This window comes from Mixia osmundae, assembly GCF_000708205.1.
Source record: "Mixia osmundae IAM 14324 unplaced genomic scaffold scaffold_3, whole genome shotgun sequence".
NCBI lineage: Eukaryota > Fungi > Basidiomycota > Mixiomycetes > Mixiales > Mixiaceae > Mixia > Mixia osmundae.
In genome coordinates, this window is record NW_014575561.1 from 1,277,002 (window position 1) to 1,303,934 (window position 26,933).

The 26,933-nt window shown below is 56.0% G+C and overlaps 13 protein-coding genes across 13 annotated transcripts; 6 read left to right on the forward strand and 7 right to left on the reverse strand.

Moving 5' to 3' along the window:
• Positions 1–3: 3 nt before the first annotated feature.
• On the reverse strand, positions 4–1,930 carry L969DRAFT_373733 (uncharacterized protein). The gene is made up of 8 exons (XM_014714157.1): positions 1,838–1,930; positions 1,754–1,786; positions 1,676–1,700; positions 1,590–1,621; positions 1,526–1,539; positions 1,339–1,475; positions 1,178–1,280; positions 4–1,130 (listed from the first exon to the last, which is right to left on the reverse strand). Exons 1-8 carry the CDS (start codon positions 1,855–1,857, stop codon positions 43–45), a joined length of 1,452 nt encoding a protein of 483 aa, XP_014569643.1. The 5' UTR covers positions 1,858–1,930; the 3' UTR covers positions 4–42.
• A 151-nt stretch (positions 1,931–2,081) lies between these two features.
• On the reverse strand, positions 2,082–2,978 carry L969DRAFT_46372 (uncharacterized protein; the record flags this gene model as incomplete). Its single annotated transcript, XM_014714158.1, has 6 exons — positions 2,082–2,128; positions 2,181–2,291; positions 2,352–2,517; positions 2,572–2,634; positions 2,686–2,733; positions 2,796–2,978. The coding sequence occupies 6 exons, from the start codon at positions 2,976–2,978 to the stop codon at positions 2,082–2,084; spliced, it is 618 nt and encodes a 205-aa protein (XP_014569644.1).
• Positions 2,979–3,478: 500 nt separating this feature from the next.
• On the reverse strand, positions 3,479–3,919 carry L969DRAFT_93597 (uncharacterized protein; the record flags this gene model as incomplete). The annotated part of the gene is made up of 3 exons (XM_014714159.1): positions 3,479–3,525; positions 3,582–3,689; positions 3,742–3,919. The coding sequence occupies 3 exons, from the start codon at positions 3,917–3,919 to the stop codon at positions 3,479–3,481; spliced, it is 333 nt and encodes a 110-aa protein (XP_014569645.1).
• Positions 3,920–4,551: 632 nt separating this feature from the next.
• L969DRAFT_86335 (uncharacterized protein) lies at positions 4,552–6,731 on the forward strand. Its single transcript, XM_014714160.1, has 3 exons — positions 4,552–6,089; positions 6,140–6,251; positions 6,300–6,731. The coding sequence occupies exons 1-3, from the start codon at positions 4,694–4,696 to the stop codon at positions 6,571–6,573; spliced, it is 1,782 nt and encodes a 593-aa protein (XP_014569646.1). The 5' UTR covers positions 4,552–4,693; the 3' UTR covers positions 6,574–6,731.
• Positions 6,651–11,648, reverse strand: L969DRAFT_86336 (uncharacterized protein). The gene is made up of 9 exons (XM_014714161.1): positions 11,372–11,648; positions 8,869–11,313; positions 8,385–8,820; positions 7,397–8,329; positions 7,249–7,349; positions 7,168–7,201; positions 6,890–7,119; positions 6,791–6,840; positions 6,651–6,740 (listed from the first exon to the last, which is right to left on the reverse strand). Exons 1-9 carry the CDS (start codon positions 11,606–11,608, stop codon positions 6,701–6,703), a joined length of 4,506 nt encoding a protein of 1,501 aa, XP_014569647.1. The 5' UTR covers positions 11,609–11,648; the 3' UTR covers positions 6,651–6,700.
• A 67-nt stretch (positions 11,649–11,715) lies between these two features.
• Positions 11,716–14,096, reverse strand: L969DRAFT_60333 (uncharacterized protein). The gene is made up of 7 exons (XM_014714162.1): positions 13,460–14,096; positions 13,292–13,402; positions 13,139–13,232; positions 12,968–13,099; positions 12,722–12,914; positions 12,232–12,673; positions 11,716–12,181 (listed from the first exon to the last, which is right to left on the reverse strand). The coding sequence occupies exons 1-7, from the start codon at positions 13,709–13,711 to the stop codon at positions 11,744–11,746; spliced, it is 1,662 nt and encodes a 553-aa protein (XP_014569648.1). The 5' UTR covers positions 13,712–14,096; the 3' UTR covers positions 11,716–11,743.
• On the forward strand, positions 13,472–14,766 carry L969DRAFT_86338 (uncharacterized protein). The gene is made up of 3 exons (XM_014714163.1): positions 13,472–13,970; positions 14,045–14,206; positions 14,265–14,766. The coding sequence occupies exons 1-3, from the start codon at positions 13,898–13,900 to the stop codon at positions 14,429–14,431; spliced, it is 402 nt and encodes a 133-aa protein (XP_014569649.1). The 5' UTR covers positions 13,472–13,897; the 3' UTR covers positions 14,432–14,766.
• L969DRAFT_16442 (uncharacterized protein) lies at positions 14,496–14,982 on the reverse strand (the record flags this gene model as incomplete). The annotated part of the gene is made up of 3 exons (XM_014713586.1): positions 14,496–14,594; positions 14,673–14,915; positions 14,974–14,982. 3 exons carry the CDS (start codon positions 14,980–14,982, stop codon positions 14,496–14,498), a joined length of 351 nt encoding a protein of 116 aa, XP_014569072.1.
• L969DRAFT_102518 (uncharacterized protein) lies at positions 14,837–15,541 on the forward strand (the record flags this gene model as incomplete). Its single annotated transcript, XM_014714164.1, has 3 exons — positions 14,837–15,158; positions 15,213–15,319; positions 15,371–15,541. The coding sequence occupies exons 1-3, from the start codon at positions 15,041–15,043 to the stop codon at positions 15,539–15,541; spliced, it is 396 nt and encodes a 131-aa protein (XP_014569650.1). The 5' UTR covers positions 14,837–15,040.
• A 53-nt stretch (positions 15,542–15,594) lies between these two features.
• L969DRAFT_93602 (uncharacterized protein) lies at positions 15,595–18,347 on the reverse strand (the record flags this gene model as incomplete). Its single annotated transcript, XM_014714165.1, has 3 exons — positions 15,595–16,227; positions 16,286–16,582; positions 16,632–18,347. 3 exons carry the CDS (start codon positions 18,345–18,347, stop codon positions 15,595–15,597), a joined length of 2,646 nt encoding a protein of 881 aa, XP_014569651.1.
• Positions 18,348–18,398: 51 nt separating this feature from the next.
• L969DRAFT_86341 (uncharacterized protein) lies at positions 18,399–19,378 on the forward strand. The gene is made up of 2 exons (XM_014714166.1): positions 18,399–18,830; positions 18,879–19,378. The coding sequence occupies exons 1-2, from the start codon at positions 18,423–18,425 to the stop codon at positions 19,278–19,280; spliced, it is 810 nt and encodes a 269-aa protein (XP_014569652.1). The 5' UTR covers positions 18,399–18,422; the 3' UTR covers positions 19,281–19,378.
• A 191-nt stretch (positions 19,379–19,569) lies between these two features.
• L969DRAFT_93604 (uncharacterized protein) lies at positions 19,570–21,547 on the forward strand (the record flags this gene model as incomplete). Its single annotated transcript, XM_014714167.1, has 7 exons — positions 19,570–19,760; positions 19,824–19,896; positions 19,955–20,019; positions 20,078–20,191; positions 20,242–20,822; positions 20,880–21,272; positions 21,336–21,547. 7 exons carry the CDS (start codon positions 19,570–19,572, stop codon positions 21,545–21,547), a joined length of 1,629 nt encoding a protein of 542 aa, XP_014569653.1.
• Positions 21,548–22,171: 624 nt separating this feature from the next.
• Positions 22,172–26,932, forward strand: L969DRAFT_93606 (uncharacterized protein; the record flags this gene model as incomplete). Its single annotated transcript, XM_014714168.1, has 5 exons — positions 22,172–22,283; positions 22,338–24,075; positions 24,128–26,491; positions 26,541–26,711; positions 26,782–26,932. The coding sequence occupies 5 exons, from the start codon at positions 22,172–22,174 to the stop codon at positions 26,930–26,932; spliced, it is 4,536 nt and encodes a 1,511-aa protein (XP_014569654.1).
• Between the last annotated feature and the right edge of the window lies 1 nt (position 26,933).

The following is a 26,933-nucleotide window of genomic DNA, read 5'->3' on the forward strand; positions in this document are numbered from 1 at the left end:
CCAAGAATGCAATGAGTGATGTTGTTGACATGCAAAGTGTTGCTATTGCTGTATTGTCGCACCTGCGCTGCCCAGCGTACCCGCGTAGAGCAGCAATCGACCCCAATTTTGAACGACTACACGAAGATTGCCGTCGTTCTTGCGCAGAGTCGTTAAGCCGCTTGCGAGGAAGACGAGGATCGCGAAATCTGTCATGAATCTGCGGGACAGCTGTAGCAGTGACGAAAAGAGAGCGACTGCAAGAGCCCGCAAGTTGATTCTACTGAACGACGGGACTGATGCAGCGTCACGCAACCGCAGTTGAACCAGCAGTCGAGCCAGTATGCCACGCAAGAATACGACGAGCGGCGAGGAATTCGCTCGCGGCGATGCAGCTGGTCGCGAGCTTTCTAGCGCCTGCAAACGCTCATGCAGGGCAGCAAGCGAGACCTGTATGTTGTCCAGAGCCCTGTCGAGTGCAGGTCTAGATGATCCGGCTTGCGCCCTGGCAGTTAGAGCAGCTTGTGGCGAGACAGGTCTCGCGCCGCCAATGTAAGAGCCTGGCGCGAGCGAGTGCGGCCTCGAGGGCGGTCTCTGTACATAGTGAGACTGTCCGGCTAAGTAGTTGGGGCTCATCATCGGTCGATGAGGGTATCCTGGGTGCGCTTGCGTTGCATATACTGAACCTGGTCTCCCTTGCTGAGCGTAGTACTGACCGGGAGTCGGCGGCTGCGATCTGACGGGACCTGCGACAGCTGAGCTATATACACTGTTTGTGCGCGGAGGAGCTGGAGGATGCATGAGTGTCTGGGACGCTGCTAAGGGTCTCGGTTGTCGATGATGAGATTGACTTGCAGCAGCTGAGCCATCAAAGCCGGCCGCACCCCCTTGCTGATCGTGTGCTTCATCGGTGAAGCTCCCATCGTCTGTAGACGCATCGTCTGTCGAGTCCTGCGAGTTCTGTCTAGCTTGCGGACGTCGCTGCCCGACCGCACGCTGCTGCTGATCGACTGCGCGCAGGCTGCTTGCTGTCAGGGGCGTGCCGCCTGGGAGAGCATGAGCTCTCCGGGACGTCGATTCTCGCGTAGCTCGCGGGAGACGCTCCTCCTCTGTAGATGACGACGTCGACATGGCCGACTGTGACGTTAAACCTACAAAGGCTTCAGTTTGAGCAAGCGCGCACGTACGAGACACCTACTATCAGGCGCGGCAGCGGGATTGCGAGTCTCGCGAGGACCGTGACTATCCAAGTCCTTGATGAGTGTAAGGGCCGTCGGCCTGTCTGAGAAGGTTCTAAGGATCTGTACGCCATAGAATCGCGTCAGTCGAGGTAGTTCGTGGTGGATCATCGTGACCCACGCTTCGCAGTGCATCGATATAGGCTGCCTTTGCTTGTACTGGCGTCAGGTGAGCTCTACGCTTCCATGCGTCCCACTTTGCTCGTCCCAGCATGTCCAACATGCCCGGTCGCGCTGTGCTGGGTGGTCCCTCCGTGGCTAGCTTGCGGCGTCAGATGACCGGCACGATCAAATCAAAAGCTTCTGACCTTGCTTGTACAGACTGGATGCGGACCGTCAGCAACACTTCAGAGGCACTTGAAAGAGGCTGACCTATACAAGAGCAACTTGTCCTCGTAACTTGTCTGTTTTGCGCAATCTCATGAGCTGCCGCTTGTTGAGATGATCAGCGCACACACCTGGATCGGCCCGCTCTTGGGCAGACTGGATGAGCCATAGGTCAGCCATGTCTGCGAAAGGGCGTCCATCAGAAGCACCTCTGTATCATATCGACTGCGCGCTCGAATTGCCTGTGCTCGAGCGGTCAGACATGGTTGCTTGCATGCTTCCATCGAACGTACGCATCGATTGCTCGCTCCATGCCGTGCGATGGCGTCACGAAGGGTCAGCCGGACAGCCAAGTCTGACGGGCGACCGGCAACGACGTGTTCAGTCGGTACAGAACGCGTCTCGCGTCTAGCCTAAGCAGTCTCGCGGGGTCTCGGGCCTCAGGCTCTGCCCGACTTGATGCATCGATCAGGCAAGCTAAGCGCGGGACTTACGGCGCTTGGCACACAGAGATAGCATCCTGCTCAAGATGACGACCTATCCGTAAGTATTCTGGATCTTGTGCTTGATGCTTCCGGCAGGTACTGGGGCCAACGGTGAGCAAGTGTCTGACCGTAATGCAACGTCTCAACGCACCATCGGTTTCGATCGCAGGCTCGCATGCAGGATCGCCATATGTCAAAGCATAGATCGGTCCGCAGAGAAGTTTCAGCTTGCTTGTGGTGCGAGCCGAATTAATTTTGACTGCTATCCAGGGTCAGCCTCGCGCTTTGCTTGGCGTCGCGACGAGCTTGCCTTTCGTTGTACCTACCGAAAAGGTGATATCAATGTCCGCGAGGCAGCATCGACGAGGCCATCCTTCGACTTGTTTGCTCACTGCCTGTGGGCGCTCCGACCAACCGACAGTGACCCATATCTCGTTGGCTCCTGCAGGGTTCTCATTTGATGAGTCTGTGCTGCCCGACGTAATCTCCTGGGCGTTTAGATCGCCATCAGGATTTGCTCGCGCTCTCGTGAAAAGTCTTACGAAGCTGACGTGTGCAGGCCGATGTTCGTCCGTCGCTTCAAGGGCGGTAAAGACGAATCTATGCTGTATCGGCGAGCTGAGCCACGATCGACTATGTCATTGAGAGTTGCATACACTATCGGACTTCAAGACGACGGCATGTCCCCTGATAGTTTGCTGGGCCTGTATTGATGTGACCGATACCCTGAGACTGGCGCAAACAAAGATCGGAACGTAAGGCGCACTTTAAAGGAAGCAACGATGGAGTAGTCGATTGAGCGCTTGGAGAAGGCTCGCGATTCGGGAGTGGGACGAGCTCGGCGTATGTTGAAGTTTTCCTTGCGGACACTGAGCTTGGACGTGTTTTCCCCTATGGCGCTGGCGAAGCGGCACAATATGATGAGCGTTGCCAATATGATTGTATACATAGTCGTCGGTCGTGGGAGGACGGGCGGTGCTCCTTGGCCGGGACAAGTTGCTCAGATAGTACACAACTAAGGTGTTGTCAAGGAGCGCTTCACCGCTGCATGCTGACTGGATGTCAAGGCGACGCCTACTCAGGGGGAGCCGCGGAAGTCCGTATTGTAGCGGTTGCAGGCGTCTGTATGCGGCCTCGGGAGCACTGTGCTCGTAGTCGATTGATCAATCAGGGAAATGCACGTCTTTACCGCTTATGGAGAGTGTTGCTATTGTAATGCCGCGCAGGTGCTCATCCTGACTTTCACCCAAACCGACTCCAGAGCCTCGGCAGCAACGGGCGACCGGACCCGCAAAACGCGCTCGATCGCTGCATTGCTACTGCGCCGCCACATGTCGAATGGATAATAGCTCGTTTTTGTCTCAATCGTGGCTGATGCAGTCGGTCGCAGCGGGAGAGGAAGTCGACTCCCTCGAATCGCAATGTAAGAGTTTGAATTAGAGTCTCGAGCTAGCCAGAACTGTTCTCTATACCAGCATCGATCGAGCCAGAACGCACTGATGGCGACGCGATGATGAGCGAGATTCCGAAGTCGTGATGTTCCGAGGCGCACCTTTCTTGCCGAGCGGAGGATTGCATGCAGCGTCACCGTATGTCAAGGCGTAAATCGGTCCGCATTTGAGCTCAAGGATCTTTCGAAGGCTCATCCTGTTGATCTTGACTGCTCGCTCATGTGAGCGTGCAGCTACGCTTTCTCCATGCATGTGACTTACCCGTATAGAGGCCGACCGAAAACGTCAGATCAAAATCGGCCAGACAGCACTGGCGAGGCCATCCTATAACCTCTTTGCTTTCCTGCTCCGGCCGTTCCGACCAGCCGACGGTCACCCAGATCTCGTCCGTTTGGGCGGGATCGTCAGCAGAGCTACTGACACTGCCTGATGTGATCATCTATGTGAAGACAAACGTCACGAGCACGACTCGTGGAAGTTTTGTATGACGCCTTACAAAGTCGACGTGAGCAGGTCTGTGCCGGCCGTATCCGGGTACCGCTGTGAAAACAAAACGGCGCTGGAAGCAGGACGCTCAGCTGCACATCTGTAGGTCCGTGACAGTTTACAGTCTCAGATTTAAGGACAACGTTAAATCCTTTGACGGTAGTTTGTGCCTGCATGCCAGGGATCGGGTGAGGATGGTCCAGATTGAATCGGACTCGTCGCTCGTACACTGAAGGAGACGCCAACAGAGTAATCTAAGGAGCGTTTGGTGAGGTTTTGCCCGTCAAGAAGTGAAGAGGCGCTGTCCTCGAACTGCAAGCGCCTGATGCTCATCGCATAAGGCAGCGAGGCGCTCGCTGTCCTGAACGACCATGCTACGAGCGCGAAGGCGGCGACATGTTTGGCTGTATACATCACGAGCGAGCGATCGCTAACTGTTTGTCCTCTATGCAAAGTCATAACAGGAGGCGGGGGATGGTTGTCGAGGTTCCAGAAGGCTAACAACTGTTGCCGAGGAGACAGGAAAGATGACGTGGGTTCCTCACAGTCACGGAAGGCGGCCGCGAGATGAGGCGCCTGAACGGCCAGGTCTACGTACACGTCTAGGCGTCTGATCGGCAAGAAGTTGCGCGTTAATCGTTGCCCGCGCGAACTCGGCGACTCGTCGGCTGCCGTGTCAGCGGCCAGGGACGGCTCGACGTTCAGCACTGCTCGACGTTATCATGATATGGTGACAGGGAGTTACTTACCTGTACCGAACGGCAAGGCGAGCCATGACCGTCTCACTCGCTCCAGAGGCCTGCTCCTCGAGTTCCGACGACGACACTATATTCTTGCGCTCTTTGCGCTCCTCACGCTGTTCGTCCTCGTACGACAGCCTCATGTGACCCAAGCAGAGCCAAATCATACCCGCTACGAAGTGCCGCACCCTATAGCCGACTCTCTGCTCGACGCAGGCGACGGAAAGGCAGCATCAGCCGAATTGCTTGCAGCCGCGCAAGACGATGACGCACCTGACGACTCTGACGGCGTGTCTGGCGAGCTTGGCTTCGATGCAGATCAGCTCTTGCCAAGCTGGGGTAGCCCGGTACCCTTAGCGCTCGAGGCTATCAAGGAGCTCGTCGGCATCCGCCCACAGTTCATCGTGCTCGACTATCCGAGTCCATCAAGCTGGCCCCAGCAGAGGCGTTTGATTGAGTCCTGCCTCGAGTTCGGTCGTCTCTTCGAGCGGATACCAATCATTCCAGACTCGATCTGGACTCATAGATGCGTCGAGGGTAACGACTGCAGTCGACATGCCATCAAGACGCAAGTCATCGACGGCCAGCAATACTTTCAGCTCGATATTGCTCATTTTGTGGACATGAGCCATCTGCGATCGACCTACGGACCTGTCATAACTCTGTACGAATACTGTCTCCACTTTGGGCTGAGCCCAAAGCGGATCAGGATCGACGGTCTATGGGACCACAAACTCTACCACCTAGCGCCGGGCGCAGAGCCGGTTGAGTCAATTCTGACAGAATCAAATGGAGCCTCTCTCTTCACGTTGCCGGAGGGACAATATGAGCACACGGACACTTTGCGCGTAGACACGCGCGCAGGCCAAGACGACGCCCCATGGGACAACAAGACAACGACGCTTGGCCTAACGCACGAAGCCGTACTCGAACGCATGTCTAACAGCAGGGTCCTATCGATCGATGCCTTACGCGAAGCTCTACAGCGCGATGGCGAGTTCGATTTGCCAGACGAAGACAGCCTCTTGATCGAAGATTTGAAGCGAGTCGGCTTCGTGGCTTTGTACACATACTCGAGTGTCTGGCAGGCATCTGGGGCGCTCGTCGCCCCAGATACTCAGATCGCTCCGGCTGCAATGGTGCACGGCCTGGCGCAGAATTTCGTCGTGCCAGACGATGTCTTTCTCTTGCAGGGCTCTTTGCCCGTCTGCCTGGGTGGCATGCGCTACAGCACAAGCGACGCACGCGACAGACACACCGCCATGATGCTCGAGAGCCTAGTGCCACCCCAGCACATTCAGAGCGTCGCGGCCTCAATGGCGCTCGCCTTCTCGACTGCAGCAGATGGACGCGCCTGGACGGGCATCGATCTCTCGCCATCCGGTGCCTATCCCTTGTCTTTTCGCCAACTTGGCTGATGCTTCGTGGCACAGAGGGGTCTCGTCAAGACAGTCTGGCAGCACAGACCCTTGACAAGCTGCATGCCGCTCGCATCGCGCTTCGCTCGCACATTGGTCCCAACCGTGCACCAGAAGAGGACGATGCGTACGTGTCTTGCACGGCATGAGCGCAGTTCCTGATGAAGTCGTGCAGCTTCTACTTCTACACCAATCAGCCGGAATCCTCGGCCGAGGTCGTGCAGCTGCGTGAGAATCGCGGGATCGTTTTACAAAATATGCTCGCGCCCGCCGATCGACGAGAGCTCGGATACGCTGCAGACTTCCCTGATCTCCTGGACATACTCTATGAGCAGCTACTCGCGAGATCCGATTACTTCATTGGCAGTCTCAATAGCACTCTGTCGGGCGGTGTACTCAATTCCCGGCAAGCTCGCGGTGGCGAGTCCTGGTCCTATACCACGATGTAACACATTTCCTATCTGTAAGCTCTGTTGTCAGTCACCGCGTGTAGAGCCAGAGGTTGCACGACTGCTTGCTCTCCGTGGACGCAATGAAACAAACGCTGTGATGCATCTACGCAGGAATTTCACTAGTTTAAACAACACCGGCACCTCTAGCGAGCGATGCAAAAATACTGAAACTCACATCAGCTCCGTACGAAGCTATAGATTGGCGTGAACATACCTGTCCGCTTTGGCGAGCAGGTTGCTAGGCGAATCGAACTCGGCGACCCGCTGCGAGACTAGTCAGTACAAAACGTCGGCCGACGTACGCGAAACATACGCCTTTGTCCATAACGATTATGCGGTCCGAGTCCATGATGGTGTTGAGCCGGTGCGCAATCGTGAGCACAGTGACACCCTTGAATTCTTGCTTCAAGATATCTTGAACTTCTGAATCGGTCTGGATGTCTAGATTCGCTGTCGCTTCGTCCATGACGAGAATCTGAGTGCTCCGGAGCAGTGCTCGACAGAGACACATAAGCTGTCGCTGTCCAGACGAGAGATTTGACCCTGCGCACACCTTCAGCCATTCGTCAGCAAGTCAAGCCGGACACTTGCCGCCCTCGTCTACGTGAGCATCGAGCCCGCCCTCCTGGAGGTACATTAGCTTTGCGTTTGGAGGTATTGACAGCGACAAACCATGGTCTGGACGTGCGTTTTCAGTCGCGTGTTCTCAAGGGCTCGCCAGAGTTGCGTGTCTGTGGCTTCTCGGGTTGGATCGAGGTTATCTCGCATGGTACCTGCTCGTGCATGAGCGCCATTTTCGCGGCCAAAAACAGCAGCGCACCCTCGAAACATTGCGAGTCCTGCGGAATAATACTGAGTCGCGATCTGAGGTCGTGTAAACCTATTTGAGAGATGTCGACATCATCGATGAGTATCTTGCCCGCAGCTGGTTCTATAATGCGGAAAAGACAGTTGAGTAGTGACGACTTGCCAGCACCGGTACGCCCGCAGACGCCGACTCGCTCTCCAGGCTTGATCTTGAAATTGATGTCCTTCAGGATCAGGTCAAACCCTGCTCGATAGCGCGTAGCGTAATCGACGAATTCGATTGCGCCCTTGCTGGGCCAATCAGCCGGTGGCCTGTTGTCAGATATGACTTCTGGTGCTTCAGGCGGTAAGCTGATATATTCTTGCATACGCTCGATCGAGACAATGTTCGTCTCGACTTCTGTAGCTGAACGAACGATCCAATTGAGCGCCTGGGTCGTGGACAGAGCGTAGGTCATCATAAGGCCAACCAAGCCTGCGTCCAGAGTCTTAGATCGCACGAGACCAAAGACTGACAGCAGAGCAGCAGCAAAAATGATGATGCTGCCGATGAACTCGAGCCTGACCGCTAGCCAACGATTGCAAGACACTGATGGGAAATACGCCCGTTGGTTACGATCGACTTTGCCCTCATTTTCTGCTGAGAAACGCTTCTGCTGACGATACGCCCGGATCGTAGTCAGGCCAGTGAGCGTCTCTGAGAAGGAAGCAAAGATGGGGGATTTGCTTGTTGCATCGAGTCGCTTGAGTGCACGGGAGGTCGCCAAGTAGTACGACTGAATACGCTTATAAGCGAATAAGAGCGGGATGACGACGACGAGAAATAGAGGCGCCGATGTCGATATGACCACTATGACACCAATGACTGAAGCGAGAGTCCTGAAAAAGCCGCCAAACACGCGCGCGAGGATCTCATCGCATACTGCAACGTCCCGACTGAACCGATCTGTCGAAAGCATCAGTAACACGTCAATACTGAGTATTGCACGGGCAACACGTACTGAGCACAGTGCCAATAGGCGTCGTCTCGAAGAACAGCATGGGCGATCGAATGACGGCTTCGTACATGGAGTCGTGCATCTTTCGTGCGCTCCTGACCACGCAAAGGGCGTAAAGCAAGACGCCATTGATCGTGTAGGTCAGCGTCGTAAGCAGGCCGAGAGCATAGTATACGCCCAGCCAATACGATAGATTGCCATTTGTACCTGTCTCGTTATTATGCTGGCTCCAATCCTTGAGCCAATAATTCGTTACGATTGCTAGGAGTTGTTGCAAGACAATCGTAGATAGATAGCAAAAGACGCCAAAGGCCCCATTTGCCTTTATATATTCTTTGTAGACGTCAATCTTGACGGATCCTTGTTCGACAGTCTCTTTGATCTTGGCGGACCGTTTGCTCATATTGACCGATTCTTTCTTCGACTCTCGAAGCGAGACCTTTTCTAATGTCAGCCACGTGGATCTATATAAAGTCGCTAGGCGTACCATTGACGATTTGCGGACGATGGCCGAGCTGACGCGGCGATGATGGCCATTAGGCATCCCGTTCGGTTTTTCGAGATCTTCTTCAGCGGAAATCGCTTCTTCTTCGAATGCCGGAGTAGTCTCGGCTTCGTCCGTGTCGTCGGTAGATTTGTGCTTGCCATGATCTTGTATTAGGGTGTAAATCTCCCCCTTGGCCTTTTGAACGTCGCCATAAGAGCCTCGTTCGACGACAATGCCGCCGCGGAGCATGATGATCTCGTCAGCTTTGTCAAGCACAAAGATAGCATTGGTCGCAAGTAGGCGGGCTTTGGAAGCGAGCAGGCCGCTTGGGCCCAGCACACGCTCGAACAGATGTGCTGCAACGTGCGCGTCAACCGCTGACAGCGGATCGTCAAGCAGAATTATGTCCGGCCTCGAATACACTGCACGCGCGAGGGCAAGGCGCGCTTTCTGTCCGCCCGACAGAGAGATCCCCTTCTCACCGACTTCGGTCTCATCACCGTCCGGCAGAATGGCAAGATCCTCGCGTAGCGCACATGCGTCCAGCACCTGATCGTAAAAGTCCTGCTCAAAACGATGACCAAACGTGATGTTGGTCTTAACGGTGCCGCCCATGATCCACGGTTGCTGGGCCGCATAGGCAACTTTCCCTCTTACCTTGACCTTGCCGTCCAAACGAGTCATTTCTCCTAATATTGCAGACAGCAGCGAAGACTTGCCGCTGCCAACGCGTCCGACGATCGTGATGAGCTCGCCTTTCTTGAGTGATAAGTTGATGTCGTGTAGGGTAGAGCTGTTTTGCGCAGATGCAGACCAGGAGAATTCACCTTGCCTGATCGATACGAGCTCATCGCCAGCTCTCAGTTTGCCTCGCACTTCCTCGATCTCGGTCGCATCTTTCTGAAGTTCCTTACTCGACAGAAAGGTAGTCAGACGCCCAACTGCGACATATGCTTCCACCCAGGATGTGAAGACGACGGGCAATGACGAGAGAGGAAACGAGATGAGCTGAAAGAGTGATATCGCTGGGAAGATGATATCGCTTGTTAGGGGCTTGCCAGTAGTCGTCGCGTACAATGTGAATGTCAAGGCTGAGACGAGAAAGGGAGTCAGATTCCACAACCCAGTGCTGCACGCGCTGAGATATCCCATCTTGCGCAAGAGGGCAAGCTCCTTGTCATTGCGGATAGCGAAGAGGCGCTGCGCGAATGCGCCTTCCCACGAGTACAACTTGATCGAACGGATATTGTTGAGAATCTCGTTCATCATGCGCGTTCGCTGATCCTTGTTCTTCATCTGTCGACGCTGCATTCTAGTCATGTAGCGAGCCACGATGGCGTTGGCAGGCATCGACAGGATCATCACGCCTACGCCGACCAAGCCATAGTAGCCCAGTAGGTTGTAAAGTGAAACAAAGGCAAGACAGATTTGGAAGATACCAGACCAAGCAATCTGACCATACGTCATTACGTCTTGCAGTCTGCTGGCATCGACTGACATGCGGTTCACAATGTCGCCCGTCGTGGTGTCGGTTTTGGCTTCATTCGAAAGGACGAGGGACTTGTCATAAATAAAGGTGATCAGGCCGGTCCTGACGCGCATTCCTGTCTCGAAGCAGTTCTGGAAGTACTGATGCAGGAAAGCCGTCTGCACCACGGCACAGACGAAGAAGCCAATCGCGATGACGTAGCCTTTATATTCTGGCTCTGGATGATCGCTTCGGTATGTCTCGACGAATGAGAGTAGCCGTCTGAGTAATTGAGGTTGAACAAAGGCCAGCATGTCCTGGAAGGCCTTGAAAATTGCGGCATAGAAGAAGGGCGCCCCGTAGGCTTTGGCGAGCGCGATGACCAGAGAGGGCTTCTCTCGGTACGCCAGCTGCTCATCCCAGAATTTCCGTAGACGAGCGCCGAGAGCATCTGCCTGATCCGCCCTCGGTAGATTCCAAAGGTCCTCCTCAGCGAGGTTTTTCTGGACGCCCAGTCGCATGAGTGGAGTCATCCAGGAGAAGGTGAGCCGAGCGAAGATGTTGGAGGTGACAACGGGCGCCTCATACTGCTCCTCGCCATCCTCTGCGAGCTTGATATAGCCACCCTTGCGATTGCTCTCCGGTCCAAAGCACTCCATCACGAAGAGAGCAGTCTCGAGGCCGAAGAGGATGCAGAACAAGATGAACGAGCCGAGGTGGTGGCGGTAGGAGAGGGTGGTGATGGTAGTACGAAGCTTGATGAGGTTGACGACCAGCTGCAGGAGCAGGAAGAAGAGGATGGCAGTGCTCGATCGACGCTGAGTCATGTGGTTGCGAAACGATAACGGCATCGACATCGCAAAGCCTGCTAGCGTCAGCAGGGACACGATGAACTTGATCCATCTGTCGCCCGATGACTCTGTGGCTACCACGACGGTGTACGCCAGCTGGCCGACGCAGATAATGATATAGGCAGCCTGTGAGCATCCGATCAGCTTCATGGCCTTCGACGGGTCAGCAACAGCTGAGACTTGCCAGCTTGAGGAACGGCAGCCCGCTGGCCCGGAAACCTGCCGTCTGGCTTTGACGAGTGGCATTCCTCAGCTTGTAGAGCTCTATACCGCCGAAGAAGTAGATGACGATCAGTGGTACGAGGGATACCACTCCATCCTCGAAACACAGACTGAACCTGAAGTCGGCCGGCGAGGCGGGGCCCCAGCCATCTGCGCTACGGCACAGATAGTCCTGAAAGACGACATTGGCCGATGCCATCCTCGGAACACAGTGAGCGCGATAGTCCTGGAGCCTGGAGTTTGGTCTCAATTTCAATTCGCGACGAAGATCCTCGCGATCTGGGAGGGCGGCAACACACAGATCATGCGAGGTCGGATGAGAGGAGCATGCATCTCAGTACTGCCACTTGAGCGTGCCATCTTGGGACACAGTCGCACGGCGAATGAGGGTCTCCTCGATCTTGTGCCGCAGACCGGGTTTGGCCGTCCAATCCTTCTCAAGGACGCGCACCACTTGCGCTGGCTTGAGCGCAAAGCTGCCAACGCTTGGCCAATTTCCTTTGACGACGCTGCCAATGACTTCCTCCGATGGCAGGGCGTTTCTCTCGTGAGGATATTCAGTATAGGCCGGCAGCGACGAATCGATGTCGAGCTCCGGAATGGGTACGCTCGTCTTGGACTCGTTGGCAAAGAAGTCGGCGGTAATCTGTTCGCTCGAGACTTCGGCGATCTCGCTCGGATACCATTGAGGTCGCTGCTTTCGTAGCTCCTTGTCCTTCTGGATCAGCTGGTTATGCACCCCGGTGAAAAAGTCTGGCGCGATGTCGGGATCCTGTGGGTTCTGTCAGGGCTGACAGGCTTCCTGAGACAAAGCAGACTGACGCAGAAAGTCCCTGCTAAGCGCATATCCATCCTGAATGTCTGGTCGATGTCCAGCTTTGCAGCATTGCGGATCGCTTGCAAAGTGACTTTGAGACTCGTCGGACTGCGCATTTTGAGCGTCGTCAGAGTCCTGCTTGCCCACTCGGCGACATCAGAATCCTCGCCTGATACCGTACGCTCCAGCTCTGCCTGGATCTCCTCGATGCTATCATGCGCAAAGGCGCGATCGATGGCTTTGCGCTGCGCAGACGTGATCGTCTCGGCAGCGCTCGGCGTGGGATCCTTCTCGCCTACTGTCGCGTCGGCGGTGTACTCGTTCAGCGTATCATTGACGAGTGCGTTGACGTCGGTCGCAGGATCTGTGATGTCTAGTTCTGCTAGTCGCTGCTCGAGCGCAGGCAGACGATCGGAGTGGATGTAGTGGGTCGCGATTCGGGCTTGGCTACGCTGTTGGTGAGCGCTGTCATCGTGCATGGCAAGAAACACGTACTAGGCTGCCCATCCATTGAGTCCCTGACTGGTCAGGCCGAGGTAGGTTCCTAGTTCGCCGTCCATGCGGGCAAGAAAGAAAGTAACGCCAACATCTGGATAAAGTCCGATTGTCGTTTCGGGCATTTTGAACAGCGTATTCTCTGTCGCCACCCGGAAGTGGCCATGCACGGATATGCCTACACCGCCTCCCACTGAGCTGACAATCAGCACCAGGACATCAAGGCTAGCCGGTAGAAAGACGCACTCGTGAAGCCATCGAGCAAAGAGATGACCGTCTTGGGATACTTCGCGACGAGATTGTCGATCTCGTACTCAGACCGAAAGAAGGACATAGCTTGTGCACGGCCGGCTGGCTCTTTGGCACCCTGTACGATGGCTGCGCGACTGTCTCAGCAGGCGCGTGGAGGCGCGGAACCGGTCGGCTTGCCTACGACGTCTCCACCTGCACAAAAGGCTCTGCCTGCACCTTTGATGAGCACAAGTTTGCATTCTTGCTTGTCCTTCCATCGCTGCTGGCGTGGCTTAGCTCAAACTGCGCCTCCGTGCAGGAACAGGAGCCAAGGCGCACTCTTAAGGCAGGCTTGATGATGTTCATCATGTCGAGATTGAGCGAATTGAGCGCTTTGGGCCTGTTGAGCGTGATTGTGTACAGATTCGACTCGTGCGACAGCTGCACGGCCTGCTGCATGGCACCAAGCTCAGGGAGGGTCTTTGACACGGATGATTGACGACTCGCTTGTTCGCTTGTACTCGAGCTTGGGCTCGCAGCTGACGAGAGATGCTTCGAGACCATGGTCGCTCGTCTTGTGCTTGACATGACAGCTCGTCTGGGTCGGTGCTGAGCCCGTGTGGAAGAGGCAGAGGCCGAGATGCAAGAGCAGACAAGTCTTTTGCTGCCCAAATGCTCGCCAACGATCGGGTTGTTCGAGATGGCTGTGCTTGCTGTCCTGCTCGGCGCTAGCAAGGCTCGAGCCAGCGCTCTCTGCATCAGCAAGAGCTCTCGAGCAGCGCAAGCGTGGCGGCGACGGTTCGTCGGCAGTTCACGCAAGCACTCTCAACCGTCTCGTGTCAGTCCAGTTCGACGTGCGGTCAGGGCGCTGACGGCTGCTGTTCCTTCCTGCTGTGACCCGAGAGCTTCCGGGGCTGAGAGATCCGTACGATAGACGACAACGCAATGTCCAACACAGTCTTTTCGCTTTGGACGATCAACAAGGCCGGCGGACTGATCTACCAAAAGACCTTCAATGGCAAGTCTCTCGCCTCCAAACCAAGCCGCCCAGACTCGCAAGCAGACGAGACTGACAGCGTTGAGCGTCGGCAGATGGTCTCGCGAGCCTCACCTCCAACGAATACCTCGTCCTTGCCGGCACTTACCACGGCATCCATGCCATCACGAGCAGGATCAGCCCGACCGGTCACTCGTCCGGCGTCGAGGTCGTCGAAGCCGAGCACTTCAAGATGCACTGTCTGCAAACCCCTACAGGTAAGCTCTTCCCTGTCGCAGACGGCACGGCATCCGAAGGCTCATGCAAGCCGGACAGGCACCAAGTTTGTGTTGATCAGCTCGCCCTCTCATGCGTCACCAGAGAGCGTGCTCAGGAAGATCTACGAGGCCTACGCCGACGTCCTCAAAGATCCGTTCTATACTGCGGAGATGCCGATACGCTCTGCGGCCTTTGACGCCCGCGTCGCTCGTTGTGTCGCCTGACGAACGGCCACGCGCCTACCGATCGATATCACCTCGTGTGCATTGGCCGACAGTACGAGCAAATCTATAGCTTCGATTTGGACGATTTGAGCTTGTCTTGCTCCTCGCTCGAGCCGACGACCGCGCCATACTTGTCAGAGGCACCTTGCACGTCGATAGCTCTCTGCAAGCGATCGGACACGACCAAGTCAGCTTCCTCTCTTCGTGGCGCTCTCGACGCCTCCCACAGAGACGGACGTACGGTGGAGGGACCTTTTGTTCCATGGCGCTCTGTGCCTTGGCCAGAAGTAGGATCAGACTCCTTGCCGCTTCTCAGGCCGTCGCCGTCGGTCTTGACGTTGTCCACCGAGGACGCTGCGGCGCTAGTTGCAGCTCCGTTGGATTTTCCCTTGCCTTGAGGTCCTGACTGGCTATCGGGCGCTGCTTCCTGACCGCCAACTTTGGCGCCGTATTTGTCCTGCGTCTCCAGTACTTTGCTTGCTGGCTGTTGGTCATCCGTGTCAGCTGAAGATCTCTCATGTCGACGACGATGGGTCACTCACTGGTGCCATCGTCGTCCGAGTTCACTGTGTCGTGCTGGTCAAGCGCCGGCGCTGCTGCCGATGATCGATGGATGGACGCGATCTTCGCGCCATCGTCATCGTCCTGGCAGAAAGGCTGTCTATCGTTTTGACTGGCAAGACCATGGCCGGTCCTTCGCTCGAGCTTTTCAAGTTCTCATTCTACGGTCAGCCCCGCTCAGCCATGCGAGGCCATCGAGCGCGCTTAGCCTTGCCAGTAGTCTTCTTTCCTATTGCAATGATGATCCACTACGGCGACCCCGATTGGTATCATCGCAACGTCTATGCCTTTCGAGACCACTTCACCAAGCCAGAGATTGAGCATAGAGCAAGCGGCCAGCCACACAACCTTGTGACGAGACTGACTGCGCTCCTGCAGCGGTCGCCTCAGAATGAGGACGAACTCAGGGAACGGTTGGCTCAGGCCAGGTTGGAAAGACTCGCCAAGCGAAGGGACCGACTTGCAGACCGGCAGCAGTCAGTCGGTGCCGACGATCGTCTGTTACGAGACCAAGAACAAAAGGTAGCAGACGCCAGAAGGCTCGTCTGACGGACATGCGCAAAGCATGATGCGAGGATGTCCTTCGTCTCACTCAAAGATCATCACGACGATACCGCGCGGAATGCAAAGTCCAGACAGCTATGTGCTCGGCTGCAAGCTCTCGCTCCGCCGTACGGCCTTCGGCTTTGATCGGATGACGCAGCGGATGGGCCCGCTCTCAAGTGAGACAGACTCCATGGCTCATTTGTTTCCCTGGTCGCCGAATCAGGCCAATGCACCTGCGAGCTTAGACGAGGACCTACGCGTCGACCCCCCTTCTTCTGGCGGGTGATATGGCCGCGCAGCTTTTTCTGTTTGTCCGCTAACGACGAGAACTTTTTGCCTTTGATATCGCGCGAGTTGACCATCATGACATAGTTTTTCTTCTTGCGCTTCTCTTCGTTCGTCGAGCTCGATGGCGTGCTGTTCTTCTTGCCCTTCGAGCTACCAAATTTGGCTCGGCCTTCGCGTCCTTCCTTGATCATGGCCAACCGCTCCTCATAATTAGCTTTGGCCTTCTTCTGCACACCAATGATATCGCCCTCTGACAAGAATTCGGCGTCTTGCTTCGCCTTTTTGTCTTCCTGAAGCTGAGCAAGCTGCTTGCGCGTAGCCGGGCCATTCGCTTTGGAAGCTTGCTCGGCGGCTGCCAAGCGCAGTTCCGCCAGCTTTGCAAAGTCCGCTGGCGTGAGGATCTGTGAACCGCATGCGACGATTCAGCCACCACATTGAGGCAGCGTACAAGGACCATGCCTTGGTAGTAGCGAGATTCCCCAGCTCGCCGACTGCAGCAGGCTGTGAGAGCTGCACAAGGGTCACATCTGACGCTTCTGTACGTTTTGGCGTCTCCTTGCGCCTCTTGACATGGACATCGGTGTCGCTCTCGCTTAGCTCAATGTCATCTTCGCCATCGCTCACAGCTACCCAGCCGCCGGAAGACACATCGCTGGCCGACTCTGCTTCCCAATCTTGCCACCCAGTCTCAGAATTCTCTCCCTCATTGTCAGCGCCGCCCTCGGCCAGTTTGTCTTGCAGATGGTGCTCGAGCAGCTACAGCGGCGATCATCAGCTCTGCTCTCCGCCACAGAGAAAAGCTTACCTCGAGGCCTTCGATAGCGGTAGTGGACGTTCTGTCGTGGCCATATTGAAGCACCGTCTTGGTGTCCATCGTCATCGTCGCTGTCTTGCCTCTTTCGCGTTTGCGGAGCAATCCTGGATTGACTTCGCGATAGAGAGAGAGCAAAGAGCGCGAGGCCACCATGACGCCTTTGTCTCGACTCTTGCGATATTCCACCAAGTCTTCAAGAAGGTCTTTCTCCATGCACCAAGGTTGACGACGACAGATCTCCGTGATGGCGTTGAGACCGGCAGCGATAACTTCTGCTGCGACGCCGGGATGAACGAATTCGGCCGCGAGCTTACGGACGACTGGTTCGAGTACATCTGGCGGCGTCAGATCATGCACAGATTGCGCCAGAGCGACGAGTATCTGGGTGATATTGAGCTGATGATGCGTCAGATATTTGATCAGGTAGGAGTAGAAGCCCAAAACATGGAGCTTGTGCGAGGATGTGACACGAGCCAGGAGCTGCATGATGACGATTTTGTGCTCGAGAGGATAGACTTTGTCAGATTTGAGCAACTGGACATCGTATAGCTTGTCGACGAACCCCTGCGGGTCGTTCATGAGATGTATGGCTGAGAAATTGGCTGTCGCTGAAGCTGCAGCGTCTTTCCTCTTGCGCTTCTTATTCGCCAACTTGATAGCTTCTTTGGCCTGGCGCTCGTTTGACTTTGTCTTCTTGTTGATGGTCAGCCGATGTTTGACCTGTCTGATATCTGGGCCCTCGTCGCTGTCATCGTCGCTGTCCCAGCCTCTCGATGTGGCTTCGTCGGGACTGCCGCTTGACAGGAAGAAGTGCAAGGCAGCCGATTGAACCTTCACATTGTGATGAAACACCGCAGCTTCGATGATGGAAACGGTCTTCGCGTCCGTCCAAACCTGCCTTCGCCAGAGCTCAGACGCTAGCCTGACGGCCCAGAGTGCTTCTCTGCCCGTCATCTCGGCAGAACGCTTCTCGCCTCTCCGTGAGGGCGGGTGTCCCTGCACGCCCTCTTTGGACGGTAGACCTCGCTGGACCATCTCGAACAGGAGCCCCTGCACGAGGCGATTCAATCGGTGGTTCTTGCCAGTTTTGTTGGCGTTCCTGACGTCGCGCAAGATGATCTTTAGGACGCCCCCGCGTTCGGACTTGCTCAAACCAGCCGAAGAGGAGCCTGCGCTCGAACCACTGGCGTTGAGACTTAGGAGCGGAAAGAGAATCTTGAGAAAGTCGATGCCATTGAGACAATCCCTGTTGCGCAACAAAACGAGGGCACCAATCAACGCGTGAACCGTATCGTGAGACAGAGTCGAGGAAGGATCGAGTAGCAACTCTGAGATCGCCTGAGATAGGTGGGGCAGCGTCATGGATTGATATGAGGGCGCACATTGAGACACAAAATTGACAAGTTCTCTAAATTTGGTCTCGATCTCTCTGCCTCGCCGAGAGCTGCTCCCGCCTGCGACGACATCACCAGATGTGCTGGCACCAGACGTACTAGCGGTCGCAGAGCCGGAAACGAGGATCTGGTACAGCGAGTTGAATTGATTCCATTGGATCAGAAATTCTTCCTTGTAACCGACAGGATCTCGCTTGATCAGATTCTGCAGTGCCGGCAAGTTGGCGATCAGCAGAGCGCCTCTCGACTGCTTCACCTTTTCGCCTTTGACAGTCGTCCCGGACTGGGCAAGAGAGGTGACAGTCGAGCTCATGCTCATGATTTCATGGAGTCTGAGAAATTTGGCACGACACATCACGCGACTGGGAGCTTCGGGACAAAATCGACGATGCCAAATGAGCGACAACGGGTCATCGTAGGCGTGCTCGCTCTCCAAGGAGCTTTTGCCGAGCATCTCCAGCACCTCTCGCTCGTTGCTGCCGCTCACCCGGAGCTAGGCGTCGAGCCTCGGCTGATCCGGACGACTGAGCAATTGTCAGCATGCCACGGACTCATCCTTCCTGGCGGCGAAAGTACGACGATGTCGCTCATCGCAGATCGCATGGGCATGCTTGAGCCTCTCCGTCGGTTTGCCAGGTCATGCAAAGGGCCCGATGCGCAAAAAGCGATATGGGGTACTTGCGCTGGCATGATTCTACTCAGTGATCACGTCGTTCAGGCAAGTACAAAGGAGGGCGGTCAGCAAGGTCTCACTGGCCTGGCCATCAGCATCGTGCGCAACCAATGGGGCCGACAGGTGAGTCATCGCAACCCATCGCCCTCGCATACTTATCGCATCGAGTAGACAGAGTCATTCGAGTACCCGCTCACTATTGCTGGCATCACACAACCGGAACTGCCTTTCCCAGGCATCTTCATTCGTGCACCTGTCGTACATACGCTGCTCGCCCCGAAATCAGACAGTCAGCATCTTGCGACAGGAAGCGATTCGGTCCATGTGCTCTCAGAGATCGAATGGTCTCTTTTGCCACAGCCGCGGCGTACCCAGTCGTCGAAAGCCCATCAACCGGATGACAACAGCCGCACGGGCGACTCGCGCTTACTACCGCTGGGACCGGATGCCAACGTCGTCGCGCTCCGTCAGGAGCGTATTCTCGCGACTGCCTTTCATCCAGAGCTGACACGAGATAGCCGCTTGCACGAGTACTTTGTCCGCGAGCTAGTGCTCGAGCAAGGAAAGCTGTAGACCGAAACGTAGATTGTTGTTGCAACCCATGTATCTGTCGTCGACCGCATCATGGATCGCGATCGTCTCATGACCAATCTACACGACCGGAGATGATCCCGAAGAAAGAGCGTGAAGATCTACCAGCAGAGATCGCCCGGCACCGGCGGGGCGGGGGGCAACTTCAAAGTCGCGCCAGATTTTAGAGCCGAGTTTGTCGATTTTACTCGAGCCCAAAGTCAGCTCATCTACCAGCAGGACGACTCTGAGGACAGCCTGACGCTCTACAGAGCTTGTCTGCGACACGACCATGTCGCTCGATAATCTCACCAATCTAGCCGTGGCGAATGCACAGACGTTTGCACGGTCCTATGCCGGTAACAGCGATAACAGAGAGAGCACGATCACATCATTCTTCTGGTCACAGACCTCGTCCTCTGCATGGACTACCGCACTCGTCATCATCGCGAGCCTGCTCATCTTGGAGCAATCTGTATACAAGTCTGTTCCTGACCGATCACGTCTATCGCCCCTGGAGCTAACCTGGTTCCTGGTGCCGATCAGGCTCAAGAAGAGGCATCTACCGGGGCCCTCATGGACGATACCCGTCATCGGTCGATTTGCCGACTCTTTGAACGTGTGTGTCTCGTCAGTGGCGCGATTGCAAGTGCTCATATCGCGCCTCTTCGCGACAGCCCACCATGGAAGTCTATAAGAAGGGCTGGGAAGTGCCGTTATCGGCCGTGTCTGTCTTCAACATGTGTGTCTGTCCTGCCCCGTCGATCTAGGCCCATTTGACGCGCTCCCCTGACCTGCAGCTTCATTGTCATGGCCTCTGAGAACAAATACACACGCAAGATCCTCAACAGCCCAAGCTACACGGAGCCCTGCCTCGTCGCATCAGCCAAGCAAGTCCTCCTCAAGGAGAACTGGTACGCCGTGTCCGAGACGCGCAGACTGCCGCTGACGCAACATTGCGCAGGGTCTTCCTGAACGGCAAGGTGCATTCTGAGTACCGCAAGGGCCTCAACTGCCTCTTTACTCGCAAAGCACTCGGTCTCTACCTTGAGACGCAAGAGCGAATCTACAAGGCCACCTTTGAGAAGTGGTTGGCCGATCCGTCCGAGAAAGCGCGTCCGATGCAGATGGCGTTCCGCGATCTCAATATGGAGACCTCGCTTCGCGTCTTCTGTGGCGACTATATTCCCGATTCCGGCGCCCAGGAGATCTCGGACAAATACTGGCTCATCACACAGGCCCTTGAGCTCGTCAACTTTCCACTTGCCCTGCCAGGAACGAAAGTGTACAAGGCCATCCAAGCTCGCAAGTCTGCTATGACATGGTTAGAGCACGCCTCTGCACAAAGCAAATTGAGAATGTCGGCCGGCGGCGAACCAAATTGTCTCGTCGATCGCTGGATCAAAGAAATGCTTGTGGCGAAGAAGTATGCCGACACAAGTGAGCAAGGTGAGGGCGACGAGGCAGGCTCGCGTCCCATGTTGATCCGCGAGTATTCCGATCACGAAATTGCCATGGTTGTCCTCTCATTCCTGTTTGCGAGTCGTACGTACTTCGATCCATGGCCAGTCTCGTCCGCTGACCCCCCACGACTGACTACAGAGGACGCCATGACTAGCTCCATCACATTTGGCTTCCAGTATCTCGCCGACTATCCTCAGGTGCTCAGCAAGGTCCGTGAAGAGCAGTACAGGATACGCAATAACGACGTCACTGCGCCCTTGACGCTCGACCTTATCGATCAGATGCCTTACACACGCGCAGTCGTCAAAGAAGTCCTGCGGATTCGTCCGCCCGTCATCATGGTTCCCTATGCGACTACCAAAGCGTTCCCGATCTCAGACGACTACACCGTACCTGCCGGTACTATGTGCATCCCGAGCTTCTGGAACAGCCTCCACGATCCCTCAGTCTACCCCGAGCCGGACGAGTTCTTGCCCGAGCGGTGGCTCGAGGGTGGCTCTGCCATCGGAGAGGGCTCATCGCCCAAGAATTGTCAGTCTCGCGTTTGCCAACCGCAACAGTGTGCTGATCTTTGCGTTCACGCGCGACCCGCAGACCTCGTATTCGGCAGTGGGCCTCATCGCTGCATCGGCCAGGAGTATGCTCAGCTTCACATGACTGCCGTCTTTGGCACAGCGTCGGTCTTGATGAACTGGCAACATGAGCTCACGCCTGAGAGCGACAAGATCAAGATTATCGCCACCATATTCCCCCAGGATGAATGTCGACTGAAGTTCACAGCCAGACCAGCGCCTGGTCGGGACTAGACGGCCTTTATGGCCTGCCTCACTCCATCATCACTTTAGAAGTTGTACAGCATGCAAGCGCGCGATCACTCGTTCCCACTCGGCCGGTGCTGGTTGAGAGACATGGTGATCGACGCATGCAGCATGCGCTTCTTGCCCCATAGCCAGTCTGACTGGAGCCTGGCCACTCACCGAGCCTGGAGGAGCACCATCCCGTAGAGCAGGCTCGTTACGTGCTCGCCGACAATAGGCGGAGCAACGTTCGCACCAATCGGGCAAGATAGCCTGCTCCCCCGCGCGAACTGCAACTTTCGAAGGAGGGGCGGCCCATCTGCAAGGGGCGGCCGTCTGACAGCTGACAGGCTATTGTCACGCAAGGCGAGCGCCAGCAAGACGGCAGTGACACAGCACACGGCTCACAGGCAAGCTGACGAACAGTGATCTGCGCAGACAACCTAGCCTCTCTGAGCAGTCGAGCGTTCTGGTCATAACATCATCTGCCGCCCGCCTAACCGCACTGTCCGGCGACGGAGATCAAGGCTCGACCCGACTGACAAGTCCCGGACCAGCTTGTTCGCAACTTACAGCTCAGCACAAATCACCGCAGTACAAGACTCCGCCCTTGGTCGCACGACAAAGGCAGCAATGCCCGGTTTTGAAGCCTTGTCGCTCTCTAGAGCACTCAGACGTAAGCAAAAGCGAGACAAGGAGAAGACCGTCCAGCGTTCTGATCGCACTGCATCAGCGCACTGCAATGGTGAGCGTCTTCGGCTGTGCCATCCACAACAAAGGCTGACGTCGTCCTGACCAGACGATGTGAGCAGTTCGGCCAACAGTCGATCACTAGCGTCGATGCGAGCTCTAGCAGGATCACAAAACCTCGCAGCGAGTCGCTCGAGTACGTCCCTGCCTGCCCGTAGTCGTGCAGATTCGCTGTATGCTTCGGATACATACTCGTCAGCTGCCGGCTCCGCATTCAGCTCGGAAGACGATGACTCGGATGCAGACAGACACAATGGCGTTTCAGCACCTTACATTGAAGCCAAGATCAATGCGCGCGTCAACGGCCCGACCGCCCATGGGCGTCTGCGACCCGCTGCGCGTACAGCGAATATACCAAGACCGCGCAGCATGTATGAATTAGATGCTGCTGATAGAGCCACGCGACGGAGGCCTGCCGAGAAGAAGCACAAGGACGCAAAGAAAGCTGAAGATCGTCAGAACAGGACGTCAGTTACCGAACGAGATCGTGGTTCGCATACCAGAAAGAGCGCGAGACAACCGGAGAGCTTAGACAGCGCCAGGTCCGGCCGGACCAAAGCATATAGCGCGATAGCCACACGAGAGGACACGATACAAGAGAACTCGCCTTCCTCGAACAGGTCAAGTCTAGCTGGCTCCACAACCTCCAGCGTCGCAGCCGGTCTGAAGCGCAGTATTTCGTTGTCATCTCTAAAGTCAAGCAAGTCGGCAAGATCCTATCGCTCGACCAGAAGCAAGTCATCGCAGTCTGTAAAACACGAGCAAGCCAAGCAGCGGCTCAAGTCCACCATCTCGGGCCCTATCGAGGCGCGCTTTGAGCGCACAGACGACCCCTTGTTCGAGCAGAAGTCGCTGTCCGACGATATAAGTCGAGACGAGCCACACAATGCGAGCGTGCATGCTATGGCGACGAGAGGCAATTTATCCTCATTCGATGCAGGGAGATCGTCTCCATCGCCCGAGCACTCGTCGTCCATAGGTCAAGCAGCCTCTTTCGACATTCTCGGTCACGAACTCAATCACAGACTCTCCACAGATGTACTGGTGCCACGCTCTGTCTCATCCAGTAAGCCTTCGCACGGCAGCGAAGAAGATATTCTAGACATAAGAATCAAAGCATTAGGATCCATGAAGCATGAATCAGTCGGCGAGGGGTGCCTATCGCTCGCTGAGCTGCATGGAGAGACGCAAGAGAGGCCATATGGAGCGCAAGAGCCGCGATCTGGCTACACCGGTAGTCATGCGATCATTCGCCCAACCTCACGTATCTCAGCTCTCGGCATAGATCGGTCGCTGTCGATGGAACCGTCCGTTTCGCTGCCCGTCACAGCATCCCCGCTGATCTCTTCGGCGTCAAGCCTTGAGTATAGTGCCATGACAGCCACGGAAGTACCCGAGACGAACTTTGCACAACTAGTTCAGGAGCGAAATTGCTATCATCCAAGCTCCGTCGACTGTGCCCCTCCAGCTGATCACTTGAGAAGCTCGAGATCAGCTGACCCATCCGTCACGAGCGCCTCACGACGAGTCATTCGGACGCCAAGGACATCTGCGCCTGATCTTGTGTGCTCCCGGACCGCGCACTTAGACACCACTCGCGACCTGCACGCTTCAGCGGCCGTCTACCGTTCGACCGTGGGTGCAAGCCCGCGATCGCCAAGTGTGTCGGCTACGCAAAGCAGGACTGCAAGTTCACACAAGCCGAGGTTGCAGTCTATCACTGTTGATAATCTCGCGTCCGATATTGAGGCAATCGTGCAACATGCTGATGACCAAGTCCTCGTCAGGTCAGCTTGACTAGCTCTGAAGCGTGAATCGAGCTGATACATGGATCTACAGGAGTTTGCTCGGTGACATACTCAATAGGGTTGCTCAAGGGCAGCTTGACCGGTCGCATGCCCTTACACATCAAGATCTTGCCAGCGCCGAAGAAGACGTCGAGCTCGACACGTCTCTACGTTTGTCGGGTGGTTGGCGTGAACGCTATTGTCCCTCGGTGCCTGAGAGTGTTGCCTCTTCTCCGAGATTACATTCGACCGAGACGCAGACTTATCTTGACCTTGACGACGCTTGGCTCGAGCCGCAGGGTATCAACGCGTGCACAAGGAGCAGGATAAACACTGACGGCAGCGCAATACCTAAGAATGACTACTTTGAGCCTCGATCCGCGATTTCAACTCCATCTCTTACCTCTTCGTCTGATCTCTCCTCAGATCCCGGCTCGCCCTATCAAATGGCGCGCCAATCGCGCACTCCTGCTTCGCGCGCCAGAGACGCTCAAGTGCGAACAGAAGCAATGCGCACAGCCCTCAAAGGCGCCTGTCGACCCTTCGAGCTTACTTTGGGCAGTAAGATGTGCTGGGATGCGCGTGACAGCCTTGCAGACGGGCTTGGCGCAGCTGTTGCCGCTTCCAATACGCGACAAGCGCTCTTGGGGGGGAGAGGCGTCAGCGTGATGAACATGGATGGAGCTGCGCTGTACAACGCTGGTTTTGCACCACCCTTGGCACTGTCGGCAGCGTTGCGCGATCGGCGCAGCTCAGATGACAGCGATACGTTACCTTCACCAAATCCTCGCTACTCAGGCTTTCCTGGTGGCCAATCAACGATGCGCAGCCCACTCGAGAACCTCGCACTTACATTGGCCGGTATGCAGCAGCCTAGCGGATCCACTGGCTTGCCATCGGCCATCGCCGCCGGACCTAGCTCAACGTCTGGGAGCACGACTGAGCGCTCTGCTGGTGACAGCTCGACTGATCAATCTGTGCATTCATCCATGACTGGCAGTGCTTCGACAACGCGAACCGATACAGCCATCGATATTCCCCGACGCGGTGGCTCACTCGACCTGAGCAGATCTGAACCGATCTCCACATACCCCACAAAGTCTATACATGAGCCTGTACGAGAAAGCGAAGAACCTGAGGAGGAAGCAGACCACGCTGGACCAGTGGCGCATGAAGAGGTCGAACCAGCACCGCGAATCTACAACGAGCGGCCTACCTCGATGTGGTCAAGCGGTTTCGGCGCCTTGAAGGCTATCGGGAGTACGGCCGCTTCCGTGAGCACGGGATGGGTATGGGGCGCTGGCGACAACGGAAAGTCGACCGATGCGTCGGAATTGAATGATAAGGACGGATCAGAGCTGCGCGGCTGGATGAAAGATAGCATGCGCGAAGCTGCTCGTACCGAGACTCTTCGAGTCCCCGGAGGGTTCAGTAGCGGACATTCGACACCCGGCGCCCCATCTCCTGCGATGACCGCTACTGAACTGACAGACGCGAACGATTTCGATCATGACGACGATATGCTTTCGCGCGATTCCTCTAGAGCCAATGCCCGCGAAGTTGAAGATCCAGACAAGCATCTGGTCACTGAAACTCCTTGGGGTACAATACACGGTATGCTGCCACCTGGCTTCCATGAAGAGTTCGCAAAGGCCATGGAAGAGCTCTCTCAGCAGGAGCATATGCCGCAAGCAGCGACCGCCGCAACAGAAACGCATACTTCGGCTCCGCCGCCACAGGACAGTGATCGCTCAAGTGATTCGCTAGCGACTGGACGACGAGATCGTGAATCCCCGGTCGCCAGACAGCCGATCGTGTCCATGACGAGCTCATTAAGCCAATCCAGATTGTTCGGTGGTCAGACCGAGGGTGGCCGCGCTACGGTTGAGCCTGACCGACTATCCGTTGACACTGAGCCATCCCGAAGAGATTCGCTGTCCTCGTCAAGCCCATCGATGACCAGCAATTCTGTTAGATCGCCTGTCGAATCCGTCGCCGGTTTGCCACGCCCCGGCGATCTGCGACACTCGTCCAGCTTTGCATCCAACTTGACTGCCAGTAGCTCACCGTCATCCACGCGCTCTGGCTCGATCAAGAAGCTCGGCTCTATCTTTGGACGTAAAGAGCGTTCGCCGAGTATTGCTCTGCCTGCCGACGTGCCCGAAGATGACGACGACGCAGACTACGTTGACTATTCGATCGGGCGAGCCATCGGAGCTGGAGCGTCTCGCTCACCCTCGTCAGCCACGGGCGTTCTAGCGGATGCAGCGACGCTCACTGCTAGCAAGGGGGAACGTCGATCAAGCCTGCGGCGAACCTCGCGATACGCGGCCGCTACGCCGCGCGACAAGACCTCCTCCATCTCAGAGGAAGGCGAAAGCAAGAAAGCGTATGGCGTCAGGTTTGCCAATGCGACGTGCGTGATCTATCTTTCCTCTTGACATCCCGGCTGATGACGAGATCAGGCGCGGCCTTGGTTTGCGTCAGGTGGCAGAGAGCGAGGCCGATCACGCGGGAGGTGAAGACTTTGCGCTTCGCTGGGTCGGCATCGGCCGAGGACGGTATGGTAATCTGGTCATCGAAGAGCAATCGGAGGAAGCCTATGCCCAGCAAGTCACAGAAATCAAGAGCAAATGGTCAAGATTTGGTTCTCGTGTTTCCAACGAAGGTTCGCTGCTCCATTGCTGCCTCCCTTGCTGCTGCAAGGGACCCATACAACATGCTGACACTCGCTGTACAGGCTGGAGCGAGGTTCGCATCGACTGAATGCGCACATACATCTCCCCCACGCTGTACACATAGTCGCAACGCTTGCGACATAATTCTATTGCACTCGTCTTTGCCTGCGAAGTTGTAAG